Source organism: Xenopus tropicalis, chromosome 2 (genome assembly GCF_000004195.4).
Source record: "Xenopus tropicalis strain Nigerian chromosome 2, UCB_Xtro_10.0, whole genome shotgun sequence".
NCBI lineage: Eukaryota > Metazoa > Chordata > Amphibia > Anura > Pipidae > Xenopus > Xenopus tropicalis.
The window spans coordinates 82,456,226-82,481,438 of NC_030678.2; the positions used below are offsets into that span (position 1 = coordinate 82,456,226).

General features: G+C 38.9%; 1 protein-coding gene across 5 annotated transcripts in view; it reads left to right on the forward strand.

The window, feature by feature from the left end:
- The window catches only part of dlgap3 (discs, large homolog-associated protein 3), a 158,498-nt gene that overhangs the window by 88,780 nt on the left and 44,505 nt on the right, over window positions 1-25,213 (forward strand). For 4 of the 5 annotated variants that reach the window (XM_031895634.1, XM_012956347.3, XM_012956345.3 and 1 more), the window contains 4 exon segments: window positions 2,030-3,082; window positions 9,743-9,948; window positions 18,192-18,303; window positions 22,219-22,453. In XM_031895634.1, the coding sequence (XP_031751494.1) occupies window positions 2,087-3,082; window positions 9,743-9,948; window positions 18,192-18,303; window positions 22,219-22,453 (1,549 nt within the window). In that variant the 5' untranslated portion in view covers window positions 2,030-2,086. 5 annotated transcript variants of the gene reach the window in all.

Here is a 25,213-nt window from a genome sequence, read left to right on the forward strand (position 1 = left end):
ACATATTCTCTGATTATTTTATTCTCCCAGGCTAAAGCTTGCCCAGAGCTAAAACACTTGCTAATACCTAAAACATCTGTTCGGGGGTGTGTTATCTATTATGAAGTATAATGCTAATACCAAGCCAGGATTCAGAATTCCATTACAGCAGCATACTTTCACTAACTGATGTTTAATGCTGATTATATCTTAGCTACATTTGACAATCCCACAATAGGCTAACTAACTCACAAGAAACTTACAGATAGAACATTTAGAGGATATTGTAATAAAAGGTTGATATAGGTCTAGTCACTTATAGGAATTAATTAGCTAATTGGTTGCTATGGGTTATAATATCTGGGCAAACCTTGCACATTTTATTACATTTCTCCATTAATAAAGACTTAAACTACAGATTAGCCTTTGAAGCTCTGTCACCCTGGGTTCAGTTTTTACTAGGGTATAATCTGCATGAAATGTTATGTGCCCTCCCTGTGTTTGGCAGTTTCTGTCTCTTTCTCTAAAAACCTGCTTCTGGTGAGACTGGGCCAAGAGTGTGGGTTTATTTATATATATATTTTTTCAATTATTTTATTGTTTATTGAAAATGTTCTATAATCCAAAGTATACAGGGCATTATTAACACAATAAAGGTTAATCTTCCAGATCTTACATATGCATCTCTCAGTGTTATATATCCATTTAGATCTAAGTAAGCCCTTAAGCGTAAGTTTATATTTTTAAGTGCCTTTCTTAAAAAACAAAGATGCGCTAAACCAACCAATTAACAGCATTAACCAATTAACAGTATTAGACCAATTTAAACATCTGGCAACTGCACTGTTGCAAAAGTTTTTTGTTAACTAAGCAAAAAGGCATCTGCTTTTACACCATTTAAGAGTAGAAGGAAGCTGTGCATGCAAGCAATTCAGAGTGAAAGATACTCTTTAAGTCAATGGAGGGCTTAAGGCACAGATGAGCTGGGTAGCTATACTATAAATGAAAACATTAGTTGCGGGCACCTTCATAGATAGCAGTGCTTCATAATGTGCCCATACTTGCGTAGATTTGGTTGGGTAGATTTACGGAGGCCATGGCTACCAAAGTTTTAGGGGGCCCTGGGCTGGCTAGCAATGATTTAGGGGGTACCTGCCCTGGCACCAATGCAAAACGTAACTCCTGGACACCAATGTTTTAGGGGGGCCCTGGCTACCAAGTTTTATGTCCTTTGTATTGATGGGAGGGGTCACTGGGGGAGGGGCCATTGGGGGTGTGGGAGGAGGGAGGGCCCATAAAACTTTATTGTGAGGGGCCCCATGATTTCTGATGGCGGCCCTGGGTAAGTTAGCTGATTAAAATCTTATTGCCCAACCATCAGTGCGATTTCACCCTGCGTTGGCATCCAAAAAGCACCATATCCAATTGTTTTGCCCTGAGTGGAGAACTGACAGGATACCTGGAAATGGCTAAGAAAAGGAGACCCACACTTAGCACTGGCTCTGTGTCACTGTGATGAGACAGATGTTCAATCAATACCTAATCCTTTAGCATTCTTATATCCATTTTGGTTTATGTCACGGCACATAAGTGCTAGCTAATGACTTTATAACTAAAACCACTGAAGTCTATATATCAGAGCGACTAATAAGTTTTTGTTGCAAGGTGATTCATAAAGCTGCCATGACACAAATACAGCCACCAGACTAATATGAGATAATGACATTAGCCCATGTTGTACACAATGGTTTCTTACTTTTCATGATATAGATGGAAAGCAAATATTTAGTATTCTGTCTTATTTCATTTTCCTGAACCTTGTTCACCCATTAAAAAAAAGAAGTATTTCATATCTAATTAGTTTACTACTGGGAATAATTAACTGTATTCTAAAACCTTGTTTGAAAAGCAGCAATTAGAGCATTTGAAAGTGGCTGATGTAGGTGTTTGAAATGGAGTCTTGAAATATGACATATAAATTATATACATTTTTCCAGACTAATTTACGATCACTCCATTTTTAATGCTCTCTATTCTCTTAATGTCTTAGGTAATCCCAGCAAGATGGGAAGGGCAGAAAAGATGCCGCTTCTTCAGTATTAACAGGATGAAAGGATATCATGGGGAAGGCAACCAATCACAGCCTCCATGTCACTGCATCCCCGAAACACGAGAAAGAGCACTGGAGTTTTCTCATCACTGCTCTGACCTCCGCAAATCCTACCCTTGCAGCGCCTCTGAGTCTTGTTCCTTGGACCTTCACTATTACCCTTCTAGGAGTGCTGGTGTGACCTCAGATTGCCCAGGTGGTCCTCTGAGCATGCCAGAACCTCGGTCCTCCAGTGGTGGTACATACCCCAGAATGCACCACAACCCCCAGCAGTTCGACTGTGATGATTGTATGGCTGCCCTTGCACACAACTCCAGCAAGATCAATCGCCTACCACCAACCCTGCTGGACCAATTTGAGAAACAGCTGCCTCTGCATCATGATGGCTTCCATACCCTCCAGTATCAGCGTACCAGCACCACAGAGCAGCGTAGTGAGAGCCCAAGCCGCATTCGTCACCTTGTGCACTCTGTCCAGAAGCTTTTTGCCAAATCCCACTCCCTGGAGACACCCTCAAAAAGGGAGTTCAATGGGACCCGGTACGAGGGACGTGGTGGGGATGGCTATCAGCACTCTCAACCTCGGCACAGCAAGAGAAGCAAGAGCAAAGACCGCAAGTCAGAACCCAAGCACCGGTCAAAAATGGCAGGGTGGTGGAGCTCTGATGACAACCTTGACAGCGACAGCAGCTTCTTGGTGTCTGCGCGTCATGCCATGGAGCATGGAGCTCCCTTTGGAGTGGACACTCCTGAAAGTGCCTTCAGAGACTTGACCTTGAAGAGTTTAAAGGGTGGAGGTGGAGAAGGCAAGTGCCTGGCCTGTGCTGGGGTGTCTATGTCATTGGATGGGCAGACACTAAAAAGGAGCACATGGCACACCATGACAGTCAGCCAGGCAAGGGAGGCCTATACAAGCTCAGGGGGCCACCACCAAGACAAGATACTAATGCTTCAGGAAGGCAAGGGGAAGGAACGAGGCTATCATTACTTACAGGTATGAAACAATGTAGTGTTGGGGCTTATTCTCACTAGAAACTTTTCTGAATCAATTCTAACTCCTTTTCATAAGTTGTTTCTTCACAAGATGTACTAAAAATAGTTGGAATAGTTGTATGTTCCCTATAGATATGGTATTACAAAAGAACGACACAGAAAATGCTAAATGATTGCTGACAGAGTTATTTATTTAGTATTTCCTTGCTTTTAGCTAAGGATACAAAAGCAGTGACATTGTAATATAAAAATCGGGGTCAATCATTTACCATAGGTGCTGCTATGGGTTACTGCAGTGATCCCCAACCAGTGGCGCATGAGCAACATGTTGCTCCCCAACCCTTTGGATGTTGCTCTCAGTGCCCCCAAACCAGGTAGTTATTTTGGAATTTCTGACTTTGTGGTAAGTTTTGGTTGAATAAAAACAAGATTTACTACCAAATAAAGCCCCCTGTAAGCTGATAGTGTGCATAGAGGCTCCCTAATAGCCAATCTTAGCCCTTATTTGGCACCTCCATGAACTTTTATTCTGCTTGTGTTGCTCTCCAAGTCTTTTTACATTTGACTGTGGCTCACAAGTAAGAAAGGTTGAGGACCCCTATTACTGCATGGAGGCTAATTTGCCTTGTATCAGTGTGGGTGAAAACACACTATTCTTGTTAACAGGGTTCAGACTGGAATCGAACTCAGGATCCAAAAACAATTATGCAGCAGTGACACCCTTATTATTATTATATATAATAATAATATATTATCTTAGCTTTTTACTGGGAAAAATTGCAAATGGAAAGTAACTCACTTCAAATTATAGTTTTTGTTGTTCTACCTACATCTTCCTGAAACAAATCTAATCACTGACTGGTTACTGGTTGGTGCGGGTTACTGCCAGGGCTGTATTTAGGCGGTGGAGCTATATATGCCCCTATGTTGCAGAAGTGATGTCAAGTGCACGGCAGTGCAAAATGTCTATTCCCCCACTTGTGATTGCCCTCAGCACCTCAACCCCCAGCTCTGCCACCAGATTTACACAGGCATCATCTGGCGGCTGCTGTCGCCCTAAGCACAGGTCCTTGATGGCTATGTATAGATACTACCCACGTGTAAATTTGCCCAGTGTTGGTAACGCTTTATTAATGACCCCTCAGCTTAGCTGTTTAATAGCAAGCCAGGCCACACTGTTACAAAGTTACAAGATAGTGTAACAATGTCAGAGACAAATTTAAAGGCACAATTCATTATTCTTACCGGACTGCTACAGGAAATTCAATATACAAAATGCAGCATTTCTAGTATTTTTAGGCTTTAGTTCTCCTTTAATACCTGGGACTGGATCACTATGAATTGTAAAATGTGTACAACTTCTCGCTTAGTTTTTCCAGTTAATTATCCACATGCAGAGCTGTATTTCAGTAGCATTCGTTAATATAGTTAATATATGAATGCCTCAGAAAAATAAAATGAATACATATATGTAATAAAATTATTGTTTCTTGTATTTCATAAATTTAACATACTATAAATAACATTTATAAGTTATATTCTTGCAATACTAAATCACACTAAAACATACAATATGTGAAAAGATAAATGCACTTATCACAGGAAAGGACATTCTGCCCCAGTGTCTTGAGACTTTATGACTGATTAAGGTAACATTGGCGTTCAGGTAAATTTAATAAGTACAGGTATGAGATCCGTTATCCGGAAACCCGTTATCAAGAAAGTTCAGAATTACGGGAAGGCCATCTCCCATAGACTCTATTATAAGCAAATAATTCTAATTTTTAAAAATGATTTCCTTTTTCTCTGTAATAATGAAGCAGTACCTTGTACTTGATCCCAACTAAGGTATAATTAATCCTTATTGGAAGCAAAACACACCTATTGGGTTTATTTAATTTTTAAATAATCTTTTAGTAGACCTAAGGTGTGGAGATCCAAATTGCGAAAAGATCCCTTATCCGGAAAAAAACCCCTAGGTCCTGAGCATTCTGGATAATGGGTCCCATAGCTGTACCACACGATCAGCAAGTTCATTCATTTACTTTATAGTTAAACTGCATATTGATCACTGGCTGCTGTGAACACATCTACACCACTACATAATAGCCTATAGGTGTTTTATTTTAGTAGTTAGTTGGAATATTGAACCAAGACAATCAAGGCAACCTAGTTAAGTGCTGGTGCATGCAACTACATCATATTCGCTGTGCTGTGATGATGGTGTGATGTGGCATTCATTGTCAAAATAAAAATACATAGCCAACAGGTTCAAAATCTGATTGTAGGTCTTGTGTGTGCTATAATTTGTGACATTTTTTGAGATTCAAGATTTTAACCCCCTGCTTGTTTCTTTGTTCTGCTTGGTTCAGCCTGTTTAACTCCTTGGATACTCCAGTATTGGCCTGTTCCTCTGAGTCAAGCTTTCTCTTAAGTCCTTACTTCCAGGGTCTGAATACCTTGTGGTCGACAATAGCAATTCAGCTACCTTATCTGGCACAAAATAAACCAGCAATATGCCATTACATTCTAACTTTTGGCTTGGTAATTATAGTGCTCTCAGATCTACTTCTGGAAATATACTGCAAGCAGAATAATGTTATAAAGGTCAAAATAGAGACATATGTTTGTATTTTTAAATTTAATGCCGAGAATTTTGACCAGGCAGACTCCCTATGACAAAGAGCCATCTAGGCATGAATCAGGTAAGGCCATTTTTGGAGGGAATCCTTTATACTGGAGCTGATGTAGATACCATCATTAAACCCAAGTTAGTCAAGCCAGGCTCAGAAATGAGTAGCTGGCACTGGCAGCCACAACACAGGAGACTCACTGATAACGGTAAGTCAAAAGGTATAACTTCCAGAATCAGCTGTGTTTGGTCTACTTATACATTTCTGTAAATGTATATTTTGTGCATGACTTTAAGTTTGTATTGCTATCAAGTAAAAGATTTGATAAAAGTCTTAGATACACACAATTACTTTTCAACATAGTGCTTTGTCTGTAACGTAATCTACTAACCTGACAGAGTAGGTTTATGTGCATGTGCTAATTAGTACACACTTGTAACGAGGTGTTGTAATATCTCTTACCATGAAAATATACATCCTTGCATTTTTAATTACTGCTGAGAATTCTGGCTTTATGCATTTGACTGCAATCTAGGCACAAAATGCATAAGGTCATAGACTTTTGGTATATTTTAAACTATTTTTGGAGTGCAGAATGAATCTCTATATTTGGATTATGGAACCCCATTGATACTGGGGCTTCCCCTACACTCAAGTGTTTATCCACCAAAGCATGTGATATCCCTCAGATTTTTATATTTTGTGGGTTTAGGCAGTTTAGAGAGAAACAAGCGTTATACTTATCAGACTATTAGGGTAGGGTTTTTAATCACAGCCTTTGTAACAGTTCTGGAGAGAAAACTATCACTGGACTGGATCCACTTCATCGGATCTCTAATTAGAACCTTACCTAGAATGTTGCATACTCCATATCAGTCTCTGATTTAAAACAAATGATCTAATTATCTGCTGTTGATGCTACTGGTGTTAAGGATATGGATTCTTGTTAAAAGAAGACCTTTAAGAACAAAGTGAGCAACGTTGAGTACAGTAAGTAGTTGTAGTAGATGTTTTTTTCTCTTTCAGTTTTTTTTCTCTCACAGTTACAACATTTTTTTCACAATCTTGGGTGTAGTGGTACAAGAACCCCCTGAGCAAGTGAGTGTATTATGAAATTAGTCCATCTGTGCCCCAACTGTTAACCTTTTTTGTTACCCAAGGAGCATGGTTGATAAATGCTGCTACTCCCCTGTGACACCCCAAGGGAGAACAGCAAACATATCTGTCAGAATAAGCCACCCCCCTGCTGATCTACCTGTGCTTTGCATAAATACACTGTTGTTGAAAGATAAGAACAAGCTAAAGAGCACATCTACTTTGTATCACTTCATATTCTCCATCAGCATTTTGGACAGTGGTTACATACACCCCTCATTGTTACAGTAAATTCAATGCCATTTTGAACCTGAGACATGGGTTGAGGTCTTAGATCCTTGTGGGCATTCCTTGCAGCCTTTAAAATGGACCTTACTTGCTATGCAATCAGATTTGCAATAAATAATATATAATTTAAGGCTGTCAGAGTTTTTGCTCCAAAGGCAGACATACTGCAACTCATTTACAAGAGGGAGGTTAAGAGCGCTGTGCGTAATGTTGAATGATGAACACATTAATCATTATTCAAATGTAATGCAATCAATGTATATGAAATATGCAAATACACATATATGCAGTTCATTATATATGCAGTTCTTTTCCATATGAAAAAAGATAGCAACATGAAATATAATGTGCAAACTATATATAATAAGGCACAGACAAGCTATTTAAAAATTTCTTGCTTAATATTTCACTGTAATGAAATCCGCACTTGTGCCTGGTTATAGTTTTGTAACTGGGACTGTTAAGAAGATTCTAATTTTCCTCTCCACTGATCCAAGCTAAAGCAAACAAAAGAACTTCAGATTTCCTTTAAAAAAAACACATATTTAGCACTACAGATAAAGCATTTTTCCTTAAACAAAAAACCCCCCACATATTTAGCACTACATATAGAGCATTTTTCCTTGAACTAAAAAAAAAAAACACGTATTTAGCACTACAGATGAAGCATTATTCCTTGAACTATGAATATGGAGTTACTGTAGAACACCAGTTTTTGGTTTCCCAGGGGAACACATCAAAATGGCATAAATTCCAGGAAAATGTTAACTCAGGGAAAGAAAACTGTAGCTTGCCTAAATGGGGCTGCGACAAAATGGAAAATCTGGGGCCATAAAATTGGGGTTCTGCTGTACACAATTTTTGCCTTTATTCATGTATGAATACTAATTTCTTGGCTGGTAATATTATGTAGTTTCCCTTATAAAATGTATACAGTATCGGTTTCAACATACATGTTTACAAATCAACATATCTGTGTTTCTTTGTTGTGAATTGTTTTGGTATTTGATTTTAAATGGGTTTGTCAGGGTTTGAGAACCATGGTATTGGATGGACTTATCTGACAGGTACCCTAATACAGGTTTGGTACCTGTTATCCAGAATGCTTGGCACCTAGGGCTTTCATGGATTTCCATGCCTAATGCTACTAAAACAAGTATTATTTTGCCTCCTTGAAGGTTTAGTTATATCTCAGTTAGTATCTGTTTTATTAATACAGAGAAAAAAAATAATTTATAAACATGTTAATTTTTTTTATTAAAATTTAAATGGCCTTCCCCTAATTTGCAGCTTTGTGGATAACGGTTTTCTAGATAACAGATCCTATACCTGTATTGTGTAACCTATCATTCTTATGTAATTATTCTTTTCCCCTATGATCGATTTATTGAGAGGTACTGTACTGGCCAGGTAACAATATGGCTGCTAATATAGGAGGCCAAACAGATCCTCAAATTATTAAATGGATAGCACTTGTGTATTGCTCCCAAATTGGCATAGGGCCAGCTTCTTGCTTCCATTGCAATTCCATACCCCCATACCCACAGGGGTATCTAAATCAAGAGCTTTCAGCTTTTGTTGATTACATAACATCTTGCTATGAAATAAAAAAGCTGTTGAAAAGCAGCAGATATATAATGGAAGGTTCCATGATAGGTCCATTTTTATCACACCTGAAATTCTTTTTTCTTACAAGGTCAGTTTTTCTGCAGGATTTAACAATGCACTTGTGGAATAAAAGCTAGCTGCATTGTTTCAAATGAAGGTTTATAAGTAGAAGGATGTGACTTCAAACATGAAAGGCAAACCAAATTGTATATTCAGCATATGCAGATAATGTGTAGAGTGACAGGGTATTGATTAGGCTTCTCGATGGGACTTCTTTTAATTTACAGGGTATTCAACCTCAGCATGCTTTAAAAATTACACTTTACCATCTAAGATGATTTAATGGTCCAGAGACCACTGAGTTTTTTTGGTGCACTTGAGATTTTTTAATTTTTAGCAGGATTTATTGGTGTGCTAAACACTAGAGGTTTTTCTTGGTGATTTGACTGACACAGATGCCAACAACAGCAAATCATTAGGCCAAAAAGCCTTTTAGTTACCTTTGGTGCAATTATATACTGTATATTGTGTGCATTTACCACTGCAGCTGTTTAACCTTTTTGTCTGAAAGCTTAGAGAAGTGCTGATGAATTCTGTATACTTGGGTAAAAAACTCTTACTGTGTTAAGTGGTTTATTGTGAGGAAGGCAGATATGACTAAGCCAGAGCACAAGCCCAGCACTGAGATCCAGTGAATCCTCGCTTCACCCACAAGCTTGTGCTGAATATGCATGCACCTGCCTTGTGAGCTGTAGGAAATAAATCTCTCATTTCCATTCCTGTTTTTGGTCTGAGATATAAGGCACTTGTTATCTCTTTGTGGAAAAGGAGTCTAAAACACAAAGCAGAACTGAGATTATTTTGCTGCGTTTTTATTGAAGCCGTTAGGTACCCCCCTCCGTACAAAAATGGAAATGATCTTTCAAGCAAGTGATCTTTCAAGGTCACTTGCTGCGTGCAAATGTTCATATGTATGTGAGCGAAAATGAGTGTATTGGCTTTATTAGGCTGACAGTTTTCATTTGTTATGTACACAGGTTCCACCAGATGAATGGGGGGGTTACCCAGCACCAGGCAAAGAAGGAGAGATTCCCTGTAGGAGAATGAGAAGTGGCAGCTATATTAAAGCCATGGGGGACGACGACAGTGGAGACTCTGACACCAGCACCAAAATGTCGCCCAAGGGTGCTACCAGGCGGGAGAGGTATCGCAGATCTTCAAGTGTCGACCACCCCAGAACCAAGTATGAGACCTTTTAGATCTGTTTTAAATTTTTTCCCTCCCTTTCCTCAGTGCTAAGATGTAACATTTTTCTGCAACCTAGTGTCATACAGTTTGTTATTAGCTGAAGATTAAGGCAAGAAAAATTGGAAAACCAATGTTGAGGAGTGAAATTCTGCTTTCAAATATTGAATTCTTAATATGTGGGACTCTGTAAAGTGAAAAATGAAAACTAAACTAATTCATGGGTGACAAATATGACTTTGAGACTTTAATTGGGTCCCCTTAGAAATAAAGTTTAGATACACTGATCTCAGCAGATTTGCTAGCAAAAATGCTAAATCTTTTCAATAATGCATATATTTATAATATAGCTGCTGGAGGTCCTGAACTGCACACCTGTTAAGGGGAGTATGGTTTTGTGGGACAGATTCAATTCAGCGAGAAAAAGTTATCTTGTGGTTTATCACATGTGTAAGATTTAATCCGAGGAGAAAAAAAAATTCTCCTAATTCAGTTCCAGTTTTTTCCCATAGACATAAATAGAGGTTTCACATGATAAATAGTGAAATACGTTTTTCCTAATACATTTTTCGTCCATAAATTTTCACATGATAACTTTTCTTATGGAGGTGAATCTGGCCCTTTGTTTCCAGTATATTTACTAACCTGTTTATTGTAATAATTGTGTCCCATTACAATACTTAAATTATCACATGTATGGGAAGTGAGTGACTTCCCATACATGTGATAATTAATTAATAAACACATACATTAATTCATTTAATAAAGTTTATTAAATAATAATTCACTATCCAGAGAATACCGGCCCCTACTTGCCTAAATTTTCACTAAAATCTATGCAATGTGACATTGAACAAATGACTTACTTTTTCCTTTAGATATAATAGAAGTGATTTACTTAAATAAAGGGGGTATGCAAAGTGGAAAAAAGCAGCTGGTATTGTGCGTTCGCAGTTTGCACGCTGCCTTCCAGTGTTGCCAAATTGCTGCAAGAGAGGTGTCTTTACTCCCATGAATACAACATTGCCTGAGTTCAGTGGCACTGTATTTATGAGGGTGAGAGAGGGAAGCAAGTAAACCTCTCCCATCCCACCCCTGCCTGTCTAACGTACGTTTTATTGAGATTCACAAGTTAGGGAGTGTCAGAGTATTTTTTTTATCAGGCGCAAGATGCAGACCGATTGTGGTTGTTCTGTGCATTTTGCAGTGGATGTGAAAAACTCCTAAAAGTGTGAAATTCTATAATACCTAACAGGGCTGATTTAGCCTATGTAGCAGTGTTTTCTATTTATCAATACATGTAACATATTGGTTAAAAAGACTACAGGCACCCCATATGGTTTGGTTATTTCAGAAACTGTCAAAAGTTCATACGGCTCATGTAAAACCGCAAGTGTAGTCTTCAAAATGCAATTTCAAACACATTTGCCATGTTTTTTTGCCAACAATGCAGAATTTTTACCCAGAATTCCAGCATCATTGCAGTCACAAAGCGGCAATTCTCTTGCTGCAGTTGCACTGTACCTACAGCAATTACAAAAATTAATGTTTCTTCATCACAAATTGGGGACATTTGCACCAAATATTTTTAAAGTCTGTCTGGCATAATTTCTAATGTTTGATGTGCAAGTGATACGTGTGTCCCTTTATATATGTGCGTCATTAGGCGCAGCAACAGAACGCCGGGAGGCCAGTGCCAAGCGCAACTATGTGAAAGTGCAAGGAGTGCATTTTAATGCAAGTGGCTTTATGCACAACTGAGCGCATGGAAAGTGTGGGGTCCGCACTTGCACTTGCAGACATACATGAGTGCTCATAGGTCACATGTACGTCCGCAAATTTGCAATATTGAGCACAATCGCAATATTTGTTACCCACAATGCTGCATTTTGTCCCCATTATTCCAGCGTCATTGTGGTTGTGGTGGGGGGGTGATGTGTTTGGCACAATTGTTCTGCACCTATCCAGTGGCATCCAAAATGACAGCAAATGTGCATGCATGTTATCACAAATCAAATGCAGTTGCACAGAAGTCTGTCTGGTGTTCGGTGTGCAAGTGACATCTGCATCCAATCCTAGGCTGGCTAGGCCCAAAGGAAACACTGGAGCTAGCACCAAGTCAGTAGGTGGTGGTAGCTACAAGGTTCCCCTGTGCCAAAAGGCCCAGCAGCACTTGATTCATAGTGGAAGGCAGGAAGCGCAGAGCGCAAATATACAGTAATGCAAGCAGTGTATTTTGCTGCACCTTTAATGAAAGTTGTTTTACATGCAACTCACTATGGGGAAATTGTGGGGACTGCAATTGCACTTGTGGATGTACATGGGCCCTAGGCTTAGCTATCTAGGCCTTTACTGACTGTTTTTTAACTTAAACAAGGACATTTTGATCTCTAATTTTAAGTAGTGCTGCACACCCATCTCATCTGTTGGCAGACATAACCTATCATTTTTAAAGTTCTAGAAAATGCAGGTGGAGAAAATCTGAACCTCAGCCCTATGTGCCATTAGCCTAAGACATGACTGCATACCTCCCAACATTTTGAAAATGGAGAGCGGGACAAAAAGAAATGCAGCGCGCAACGCGGCAACATTTTTTTTGACGATGCCAATTTTTGCTACCACACCCCCTAAATACTACTCCCATTTGACTAAATTAAAGTTTGAACACATTTCTGGGGTTTTTGGAGTGTTTTATGTGTTATTTCAGTTTTGTTAAAAAAGCTGAAATTGCTCTCAGTTCCCCCAAGATACCTGTTTAGCTTATAAATTACATTTGTATCTCAGTGCAGGTGGGGCATTTTAACTTTCTGGACTCTCTGCCAATAGCTACTTATTTAATTAAATGTGAGAAACAATGTTTCCAAGTGCAGGTGAAGCTTGTTAAGATGGCTGGGCTCCATGCCAAATGCTACTTTTTAATTAAATTTTTAGCATTCTGTGCAGGAGATCAAAGGGAAATGAGGGACTTTTCAGTAAGAATCTGGGACTGCGGGCTGAGCTGTCAAAAGAGGGACTGTTCTGCTAAAAAATTTGGGATAGTTGGGAGCTATGTGACTGCCAAGTAAACACAGAAGTGAATATTTTTAAAAGAATGTTTTAAAACCTTTCTCAGGTAAACATGCCACAAAATATATCTGAAAGATAGTGCCCCATTAACCAGAAAAAAAAAATCACTATAATTGCATTCCTACAATTTTTCCATTAAAACACACACAACATGTGATACATCCTTTTTCTCATTTTGGCACATGACAAATTTGCAGGATCCTATTTTTGCCCCAATTGGCATGAACATGATACCTTTAATGACTAAGTATATTTTATAAAATGTAATAATCATGACTTATTTATATAGTGCAAGAAAGTTACCCCACACTTTCCAATTATTTTTTTTTATAACAAACAGGTAACATTTCTATATAGTTATTTATTAAATGTATCACATTTATTCCACTCTATGTAATCTGGCTAATCAGGCGCTTACATAATGACTCAGGGCAAGCCTGGGCGTCTCCTTGATAGTGTGGGGGGAGAATGAATACCTTTGTACACTATTGTGCAGTGCCTCCACCTAGTGGAATTTAGATGAACACCTTTAGGTAGTCCAAATTAGAAAATAAATACTGCATACTTCCCAAGTCCCGATTGTAACAGCTCAGTCCATAGTCCCAGATTCTTACTGGAAAGTCCCTCATTTCCTGTTGATCCGCAAAAAAAGATACAACCTTTCTATAACTTAATTAAACAAGTAGGCTTTTGGCAGAGAGACCAGAATAATCAAATAGTCAACACCTGCAGTTAGATAGAATTGTAACTAATAAGTTAACAAGTCTCTTGGGGGAACTGAGTGTTTTATTGTGTAATAAAACATAAAACAAGACCCCCAAACCCCAGAAAAGTGTTCAAACTTTAAATAACCTGCCAAATCTTGTAACATAGTAACATAGTAAGTTAGGTTGAACCATAATGCCTATATATAACCTGCCTAACTGCTAGTTGATCCAGAGGAAGGCAAAAAAAACCCATATGAAGCCTCTCTAATTTACCACAGAGGGGAAAAAAATCCTTCCCGACTCCAAGATGGCAATCGGACCAGTCCCTGGATCAACTTGTACTAAGAGCTATCTCCCATAACCCTGTATTCCCTCACTTGCTAAGAATCCATCCAGCCCCTTCTTAAAGCTATATAATGTATCAGCCAGCACGACTGATTCGGGGAGGGAATTCCACAACTCTCTAACTCAATAATGTCCCGTTTGAGCACTGGAGACCAAAACTGAACAGCATATTCTAGATGGGGCCTTACCAGCGCTCTGTAAAGGGGAAGAATAACCCCTTCCTCCCGTGAATCTATACCCCTTTTAATACAGCTCAAAACCTTGTTTGCCCTTGCAGCTGCTGCCTGGCATTGCTTGCTACAGCCAAGTTTATTATCTACAAGGACTCCAAGGTCCTTCTCCATTATGGATTTGCCTAGTGCAGTCCCATTAAGGGTATACGGGGCTTGCATATTTTTACATCCCAGGTGCATGACCTTACATTTATCCACATTAAATCTCAAAATGGGAGTGGTATTTAGGGGGTGTAGCATCTTCAATCTACCGAGGGAGTGCTCCTTCAGAAGATGGGCAGGCCTGTTGCTAGATCTTCAGCTAGGGCTCTCTTTCAAAGGTGTATTCCTTTAACTCCTTTCAGACCCTTCAGCCAGTATCTTAGTTTTGGGGCAGCTTTGGTATAAAACCATGCTGTGACTGCCATTTGTACATACCCTAAGATAAACTTTCTAGTTTTTTAACTTGCCAACTCTTGAATGCTCTCTGCACTCACAAAAGACCCAGCTGGCAGATGAGCTAAGGGTGGCAGTCACGGGGAACTGAGTAGCTCAGGGTGGAAGCCTTGTCAGCACAATTTCCTCAATCAGATCTGGTTTGCCCAAGCTGCCATTAGGCTCCCTTTTTCTCTATTCAAATTTAACATGAGACCCTTAAGGGATGTGACATATGAGGGTGTGTGGCATATACCACCACGAATATACTTCCTACATATATTATGTGGGAAGCATAAAACACCCCCCAGAATAAAACTAAAATGTATATATGGCATGTTAAGGAAACGCAGCATTACTGCCATTACTTTGCTGGGCACGTTCCAGTAGCGACCTACTGTCCATACTTCTGCTCTGTCTATCCCAAACATTTAACTCTGAGTGGAAATCAATACAAACCACTGTCTCCGTAGCTGGATAGCATTTGCTTACCAATGCAAGTCCTTAAGAGTGCTGTTTGTTAAGGTTTTTCCTCTGTTTATGTTCCTTCATTGTAGAAAATGTGTACGTTTTATAGATGAATATATTAGCATGGATGTAGAACCTTGTTATCCTATTCAGTTTAATTGCAATTTTTTATCTCTGAAACTGTTAGCTCTGTGCCAGGGATGGATAGATACTGTAGCTATATATAGAAAATGCTCAATCAAGATTGATTTTCTGTTTAGTTGGTGATACAGTCACAGCTAATAGTATAACTGAGGGAATACCATAATGCTATTTACCGGCAGAGATGACTACTTTTGTTACATACAATATACATACTTACATACATACACCAACAACACATAAAAGATGCTCCCACTCCACCACATGAAGGGTGTCTAAGAGAACACAGAAATATATTAGATTTTGACATGAACAGATAAGTCTTGGTTGAGTCTCTTGCGTTCTAACAGTTCCTCTGTTCCTCATACATGACCATAACAAACATAACAGAATGTTAACTGTCTAAAATGATAGTACAGGTATGGGATCCCTTATCCGGAAACCCGTTATCCAGAAAGCTCCGAATTACGGAAAGCCTGTCTCCCATAGACCCCATTTAATCAAATAATTCATAATTTTAAAACTAATTTCCTTTTTCTCTGTAATAATAAAACAGTACCTGTAATTGATCCCAACTATATATTTATTATTATATTAACATTTATTTATAAAGCGCCAACATATTCCGCAGCGCTGTACAATATGTGGGTTACATACATTGGACAGAGTAACAGAGTAACATATAAAGCAATCAGTAACCGATACAAGAGGTGAAGAGGGCCCTGCCCAAAAGAGCTTACAATCTACAAGGAGAAAGGGTTGAGACACAAGCCCAACTAAGATACAATTAATCCTTATTGGATGCAAAACAATCCTATTGGGTTTAATTAACGTTTTATTGATTTTTAAGTAGACTTAAGGTATGGAGATCCAAATTACGGAAAGACCCCTTATCCGGAATACCCCTGGTCCCAAACATTCTGGATAATGGGTCCTATACCTGTACTATTATATTTAAATGACTTACCTTTCTAATAAGACCATCTTTTGTCCACAGGAAATATACATTTTCTTGTTTGAACCCATCCACCTTAATTTGAGCACACAAATGGCTGTAGATAAAGACCATTTAAAAATTCCCATGTCCAGAGGCATTTCTAGCCCTAATGCTGCCTAAGGAGGTTTTGGCAATTCTGCCCCCCATCAGATCCCCACGCTTACCTGGGGGGGCTGCATCGCTAGTGCAGAGAGCGCAAATGCACTTCCTGCAGCAGAAGAACCAAAATTGTCTCTTGAAGTTACCAGAAGCAGCTTTTTCCTGCCCCTTGTAATTTTCTCAACCTGCCTCATGGCAGCAGTGCCACTGCCACTGTCACTGAGCACTGAGAACATTAGTTCTGTAAGTGCTTATGGCTGTATTTACATAGACTTTTCTGATAAAGCTTACTAAGTTTTTACTTTTCCTTCTCCTTTAATCATAGTGTAGGTCAGGTAAGGTTGCCACCTGTTTGGTTTTGACCCGAACAGTTGGGTTTTTCTTAGGCCATAGGCCAACTGTCTGTTGGATTTTCAGCCTTGTGAAACCCGAACACTAATCTGCCCAATAAATCATCATCATTATTTATTTATGTTGCGCCAGCAAATCAAGCAGCGCTTCACAATAAATTTAACATTAGCATCAGAGGGCCCTGCTCGCAAGAGCTATGTGAAATATATTTATATATTAAGATGCTCATTGCTTGGCTGATAGAACATTCCAGTTTTTCAAAGGGCTGTCCAATTCAAAACTTTCCGTCTGGTTTAAAACATTGAGAAATCTCCACCCCAACATCATAACCCCACCTGACATCATCATGCCTCCTCCCGCTTAACTACCCCACCCCCATGTCATCAGCCCAGCCCATTTGTTTGGGTTTAACCACTAGCAAATGTCACAATCCTAAGGCAAGTGGGGGCCCAATTAATATTCTCACAGAAGCAGAGCAATATGGTAGTCACACAGATTTTGTATGCCAGCTGGCACTTGCTTATTTTATAGCACTTCAAACCTCCCTCTCTTGTGATGTCAATATACATATTCACCCCAACTTCCTTACACTATAATATACCTATTTATGTTCCCTTACTTCCATATTTGATATTTGCAAGAATCATTTTTTCTGACCAAGACAGTACAATTCCATACCTGCTTCTTTCACTCCCTGTCTCTGTGAGCACTCCCACCAAACTGTTTTGCCAAACACCCTGTACTCCTCCAGCCCTGCATTACTGACCAGCTTATGCTGATCTGAAAGAATTTTAAAATCTTCCTAATCAATATCTGTCTAATTTTTGCCAGATATTGGTTGGGCAGGCCCATTGAAGGGTCCCATACATGGACCAATAAGCTTCAGACTCCGCCCAAGGATGGCCACCTTAAGCAACAGCCCTTTCTCTTCTCTTGTTTTATTCCTTAACAGCTAAGCCCCATTTTCTTTGCCCAACAGATAAAAACTAAGGCAGAGATATTGCAATAGAGAGCTGCCACTCCACCACAAATATGTGAAGCTTTCACTACCTGTTGAAAGAGAATCTTGTGAGGACTGCACGTTGTTCCTGCCAGAAAGGATTAATGTAGCACAGGGTGGGGGGATGTGGTTATCTGTAGAGAGTAGGTAGAGAGGGGCAAACTCTTTACTTAGAAATATTTCTTTTGGATAAACTCTTTGCAAATGTCCTACATGCCTTATAGCCTTGATGTAAGTAGTTTTAGATCAATATTTGCTATATATGTGATGTGGATGCCTTATTTGGTTTTCTGTAAAGGGATGGCAAGCTTTTACCTCTACAATATATAAGATAACATTTGAGGTTATGTTGATGGTAATAACATGAAACAATGCGGCCTTGTTTGCATGTACTAGTTCCCTCTTCTCACTCTTTATTAGGTTTCCATGTAAGCGATATTCTGACTCATGTCTCTGTAACTGTCCCAGCTGCTGCACTCCACCCAAAATCCATCCTAAGGGACAGGGCTATGGTCTCTCCATCACGGGTCAGGTAAGATGTTAAAATGCTTGGTTTACATGGGAATGTTGCCTGATGGTTTATGGAATGTTGGCATAATGCATGAAGACCAAAATTTTGCCTGCCTAATTTGCATTTGAAAAAAGCCTGGCTCTCTGAAACATAACCACAGAAACTGGCACACCTTTTAACTAACCATTTAATTAAAGGAACAACAATACTTCAAATAAGATAAACTTATGTAAAATTACACAGAGCCTATTTATCAAGGTGCAAAACAGGCCTTTAATGACCTAAATGAATGACTGTTTTATGGCAGACCCCGGTGATGCTGTCTCGCTTCTTCATTATCTAGTACCGTTTTATGACAGAGAAATTGATTTTTAAAAATCAGAATTATTTGCATAAAATGGGTTCTGTGGGTAATGGACTTCTACCATACCATATCTGTACTAAAAATCAAAGAATTATTTTCTGGTGATAAAAGGAATACATTTTGTTTTACATCTAGTTACTCAGATAACAAAGTCTAGCAAATCGGTGAGTGAAAATTTCTGATTGGTAGCAATACCTGAATCAACGTTTGCGCTTATTTTTAATGTTACTTTAACTTACTATCAAACAATGGAAACTTTGAAGCTTTTTAATAATTATTTTTTACATAAGTGCTCTTTATTTTAAAGATATTACTGCCTTTTTAAAGAACTAAAGTTTAACAAAACAAGTAGGGTAGAAATGTGGTTCATTATGTTATTATGGGTTTCTGTACCAGCCCAAGGCAGAAGCCCTTTAGCAGGGAAGATCTGTGCTCCCAAAGATGCCCCAGTAGCCCCCCATCTTCTTTTCTGCTGATTCACTGCACATGCTCTGTGTTGCTGCCAGTTACTGAGCTTAGGGAATGACCAGTGCCGATCCTAGGGTTGCAGCCGCCCGAGGCCGCCCCCTCTCTCCCACTCAGTGCTTACAACTATAGAATTGGAGTCGGTCCAAAGGGGACTGCATTAGTAGTGCAGAGAGCACCATTGCGTTTTCTGCACTAGCAGAGCCAAATTTTCATTTAAAAAAAATGAAAATTCGGCTCTTAAAGTTACCAGAGGTGGCTTTTTGCCACCCCTGGTAACTGGCCGCTCACTGCTGCCTGAGGCAAGATTTACCTCATGGCAGGAGGGGCCCTGGGACAGTCTCACAATATACTGTATATATAGAATAAAAGTGTCACATTTTAAGGCTGATTAGTAAATAATTCCAATTATTAGTACATGGCAGCTTTGAAACTAGTGCAATTAGCATCAGAATTTAATAATTAACTCTGTAACATCTGCTTAGTAGCTTTTGGCAGAGAGCCCAGAAATCTTAACAAGCTTCACCTGCACTTAGGCTAATGCCACACGTAGCGTAGGGTGCATATTTTCAGCAAGCCGAAAAAACACTTGCTGAAAATACGCTCCATATGCTTTAAACTCCCCCTTCCTGCACCTGAATGAATTGAATACGCTTGGGTGCAGGCACACGTAGCTGATATCCACATAAAAATGTTAGACTTTGCATTTTCTCGCCTTTTTATGTGGATATCGTCTACATGTGCCTGCACCCAAGCGTATTCAATTCATTCGGGTGCATGCACAGGTAGGGGGAGTTTTAAGTGTATGAAGTGTATTTTCGGCAAGCGTTTTTCAGCTTGCCGAAAATATGTGCCGTACGCTACGTGTGGCATTAGCCTTAGATACTTTGTTTCTCAGACTTAATTAAATAAGTGGGCTTTTGGCAGAGAGTTAACAAGCTACACCTGCACTGAGATACAATTGTAACTAATAAGGCTGATGCCACACGAGGCGTAGGGCTGATATTTTCTGCAAGCGGAAAAACGATTAAGTGCTGGGTAAGCATGAAACGCATTAGGCCATATCTGTAAGGGGTTATTTATGTTTTTAATGGATTGAAATAAAATTGTTAACTTTTTAGTGGCTTTTTGAGATTTTTCCTAGCTACTATGCCCCTCAGTGACCACTAAGGGGTTCTCTCTATATGACACACATTATAGTGTTTATTTTTCAGAGTATTTTTCTTCTGTTTCAAAAAAATGTCTTTTTCTGGAGTTAATACTACCAGTCTGGACATGTTTGGCGCCTCCGAGGCAGTTCTGACAGACCATCCTGTGGTCCTATGAGATTACTGATGGTGTGTTCAGAAAATTCTTGGTGGGTGCATTGGCAGAAGAAAGAGTGAGGGAAGTTGCAGTTCCTTCTCATTCCTTGTAAGATCTGAAATTTTGGGCTGTCAACCCAAATGGACACTGTCTATTCTTTCAGCCCCTGGGCTAACTGGATACCTTGCAGTTTGTCTACTGTTAATCCCCAGCATTCATAGCCAAATAATTAAGCAAATCAGTACATGCACTGTAAATCTGTTTTAACTATCAGTTCAACAGTCACTTAGTAATTTAATATTACTAGAAAAGCAGGAGAGGTGGGGTGATTCTGTCACTGCAAAACATCTTTTTTTTACAAAAGGCATCAGTTAATAGCACTCCAGGAGAATCCTGCATTGAAATTTGTTTTTTCAAGGTGGAAACAGATATTTTTATATTTCATTTTGAAATTTGACATGGGGCTAGCCATATTCTTAATTTCCCAGGGTGCTACAGCGTGACTTGTGCTCTGATAAATTTCAGTCACACTTTACTGCTGAGCTGCATGTTGGAGTGATATCACCCCCTCCATTACTCCCCAACAGCCAACTAGCAGAACAATGGGAATATCAGGGCCGGAACTAGGGGTAGGCAGAAGAAGTACCTGCCTAGGGCGCAACAGTGTGGGGGTGCCAGGCAGGTACCTCTTCTTTCACCTACCACTAGTTCCGGGCCCTTTCGCCCTGCCAACGGCCCTGGCAACCCCGCCACCCCGTGTGCACGTAAAAACGTATATATCACTAACCATTTCTGACTTTTATTCTTTCATATCACTTTAACTACCATATTGTCTGCATTTGGCATCCTGCATACAGGAATTAGCAGTCTTGCATGTAGCAGGTTGAAATCCTGCAGTTATGGATATTGACACATAAAATGGATGGAAAATATGGAAAATGCAACATAACTTTTAAGAACTTTTTGTAAAATGTATTTAAAAATCTGAATAGAGCCAGAATAAAGCTTCTAACATGATAATCTAAATACATACCACAGTAGTATTAAGTGACATGTTACAGAATCTTATCAAATGACATATAGATATTAGTAAATATTGCCTTATTACATTTTTTGTCTTAAATGGGATCTAAACTATTCAGGGATATAGCTTCCCTATAAAACATTTGCAATTAACCTTAAAAGTTCTCAAAACGTAATTACAAAAGTGCATGTTACTTTCTTTATATTAACATTTTGTATTTATGATTCTAAAACTCATGAACGTAATTTTTATTAAAAACAAAAAGGTCACCAAAGGAATATTTTCCAGGGTTCTTGCATTTTAACATACATAGTGCATCATAGTCTCAGCTTTCCTTTTGTTGAAACTCTTGCTGTTAAGTTGTTAAGTCACAATGATCAAGTATTTTTGGAATTAATTTACCATTCCACAAAATGTAAAGTGCTAAATAAAAAAAGGTTTGAATGTTCTGTGTCAGTGTGATATCTACAAAAATAGCCTCACTGCCAGCTAACGCTTATGAAATGACATCATGTTATTGGCAGCTGGTGGGATTGGGAACACTTGTGGAAATATTTATCACTGAGTTTTATTAGCTTGGCATTATGTATTGCAACAAAACTTTAAATAAAGAAGGGGCTCAGTCTTTTTTTTCCATTTAATGAAACTCCCTATAATATCAACAAGTAATTCATAGGCAGCCAAAAATGCAAACAGAGAGAATTGATGGTCTAATCTTTCAGTAAGACTCTGTATATTAAAGGAATGCTTACTAAATCTATATTCCTTCATTTTTCAGTTAAAAGGGGAGCTAAACCATCACTCTGGCGCCATGTGTGAGTCAGTTTTTAGTGAGGTGGAATCTCACGCTGTAGAAGCCTTGGATCTCCCTGGCTGTTTCCGAATGCGCAGTCACAGCTACCTCCGTGCCATCCAGGCTGGCTGTTCCCAGGATGACGATTGCATCTCTGTTTTCTCTGTGTCCGCTCCATCAGGACAAGCTCTTGCCAGCAACATTCTTAAGCCCAACACTTGTAAGTCTCCTTTTTGCATTGACCGACTTAATGTTCTGCACTAACTGTGGGATTATGTTAATACCAATGTGCCTTGTCTCTGTGCATTCATTTCCAGCAAAAACCTTTCTGATTTGCCCTGTCTTTCTGTTCTCACTTCTGTATCACTCTTCACTCTTCTGTACTTTATCAATGTAGAGTATCTATAAAGTACAAAGCATCACACACATCTAATTACAGTTTTACCTCTGGGGCTTCTGTTACCTTGCTAAGGCTTTTCGAAAGCCCTTAAGTGCTTACATGTAGCATGGAACAGTAGCTGTACATCAATATTTTATTTGAATGTTTGCCTTGTAAGGACAGTAAGGGCAGTATGTAACCAAGATATTGATGATACGCCCTGATGTCGTATGAATGATTTCATTCCATTCTGCTGATTCGAAAGTCATTGAAAAGATTTATCAGAGACTGAATAGAAAAACGATCAGTACTTAGCTAGATTGATAGAAGAATACAATAGAATACCATGTCCGTTTTCAGAAAACGATGAATGCCAAAGAAAGTATTAGTTGTATAGTCTTGGATGTCAAAGGTTGATTTAAAGGGACAGTAACACCAAAAAATGAAAGTGTATAAAAGTAATTACTATATAATGTAATGCTGCCCTGTACTGGTACAACTGGTGTGTTTTCCTTAGAAAGACTACTATAGTTTATATAATAAAGCTTCTGTGTAGCCACAGGGGCAGCCATTTACAGGAGAAAAGGCACAGGTTACTTAGCAGATAACAGATAAAACCTCATTATATTCTACAAAGCTTATCTGTTATCTGCTATGTGCCTTTTCTCCTTTTTCCCAGCTTCAATGGCTGCCCCCGTGTTGAAATAGCAGCTCATTTATATAAACTATAGTAGCGTTTCTGTTGCAAACTTACCAGTTTTACCAGTGCAGGGCAACTGTACATTATATTTTAATTACTTTAAAACACTTTCATTTTTTGGTGTTATTGTTCCTTTAAGCTTACTCAGTTAGTACTTTACAAACTTCATTAATGGGTGAAGATATTGTGAAAGGCAAATACCTCCTGGCCGGCTCCTTTGGTAGTGGGTGAGCTACATCTGGGCTCACTTTAGCCATTAATTGGCCTCTCCTTACTAGTTTAAAAATATGGTCTGTAACATCTTGTGCACATATTTTAATGTATTTAGAGAATCTAAATTAGTAACTGGTCTTTGGGCATGAACTTAAAAATTAGACTAGACAGAATATAACCTGAAGAATAATCTGTATTATTTGTGTGAAGATGAGTGGACAGCAACAAATGACATTTACCTGTCCTAAGCTCCTTTTTCCACACCAGCAGGGTTGCATGTTTGTCAAACGTTAGATGGTCCCTCTGTCATTAAAAAATATTTGGTTTGTCAAATGTATCTTTATCATAATGTTTATATTTCGAATAGTAACTCTAGCAAACACAAAGATCGGGCCAGTATTGCATAGTATGCAAGGATAATGTTAAGTAGGTCAGGGACTTAGTTACACCACTGCTTGGGGATACAGTGCAACAACAGTTAGTATCCAGTTGGTTTGCATCAAATGGTCATGGTCGCATCAAGTCGCGGTCACCTAAAAAAAACCATTCACACCAAAAAAAGTCATGTCGTTGCCGCATTTCGGAAATTTTTCTGCAGTTTAGCAAATTTTTTGAAAAAAACAGGCTGCAAAATCCGCCGCAGAAATATTATGCTTCACCACAACATAAAAAAAGTCGCCCGTGTAAAAAATGTTGCAGGCGTAATTTTTTTTGACGACTATGTCAAAAAAATTAGGCGAGCGTCAATTTTTTTTGCAAATTTTTCTGCTATGTGAAATGGGACAGATTCGCTCATCACTATATATTGATAGAAAAGGCACTTATTAAATATAAATACAAAGTACAGTTACATTCAAGATTAAAGGGATTCTGTTATGATTTTTATGGTATACTTTTTATTTCTAAATTACAGTGTTTACATAGTTTACATTTTACAAATAAACATAGTTTACAAATGTACAATTTTATTCTTAAACCAACAAATGTATTGTTTTTAGTTGTAATATTGGTGTGTAGGCAGCCATCAACTACTTTCAGGTAACCTATTGTTTCTCTTATTCCCATGTAACCGGGGAGTCCCAAGCTGGACTTGGATTTCTTAATTTCTGTTTGCACTTTTAAAAAATGGATTTCAATGCAGGATTCTGCTGGAAGCTCTATTAACTGATGCGTTTTGAAAAAAACATGTTTTCCCATGACAGTATTCCTTTAAAGGGTAGATTTATTAAAGTGTGAAATAAGAGCTCACCTCAGAGAAAAATCCCATATGAATGAACAAAAAAGGATAGTTAGGATAAATCCAAATGGCAGTGATATAATCAGAAAACAGCTTTCCATGACTTTCAATGGCAAAAATTGATATATCAACCCAAATGCTTGGGACCTGGGGTTTCTGGGTACGTGATCTTTCTATAATTTGGATCACCACACTATAAGGCTACTAAGAAAACAAACGTTAATTACACCCAATAGGAGTGTTTTGCCACAGCTTGCTTAGCTTGGCTACTGTACGCATGCGCAGAAAGCATTTGATGACGACATTTAATCAGGCCCGCATTTGTGGAAAGGCCACAAAGGCCTGGGCCTAGGGCGGCAGAAGTTTAGGGGCGGCATGCCGCCACCGCCGCAAGAAAATGTTTAAATTTGGCTCCCATACGGAGCAGTGGGGACCTCTCCCCACTGCTCTG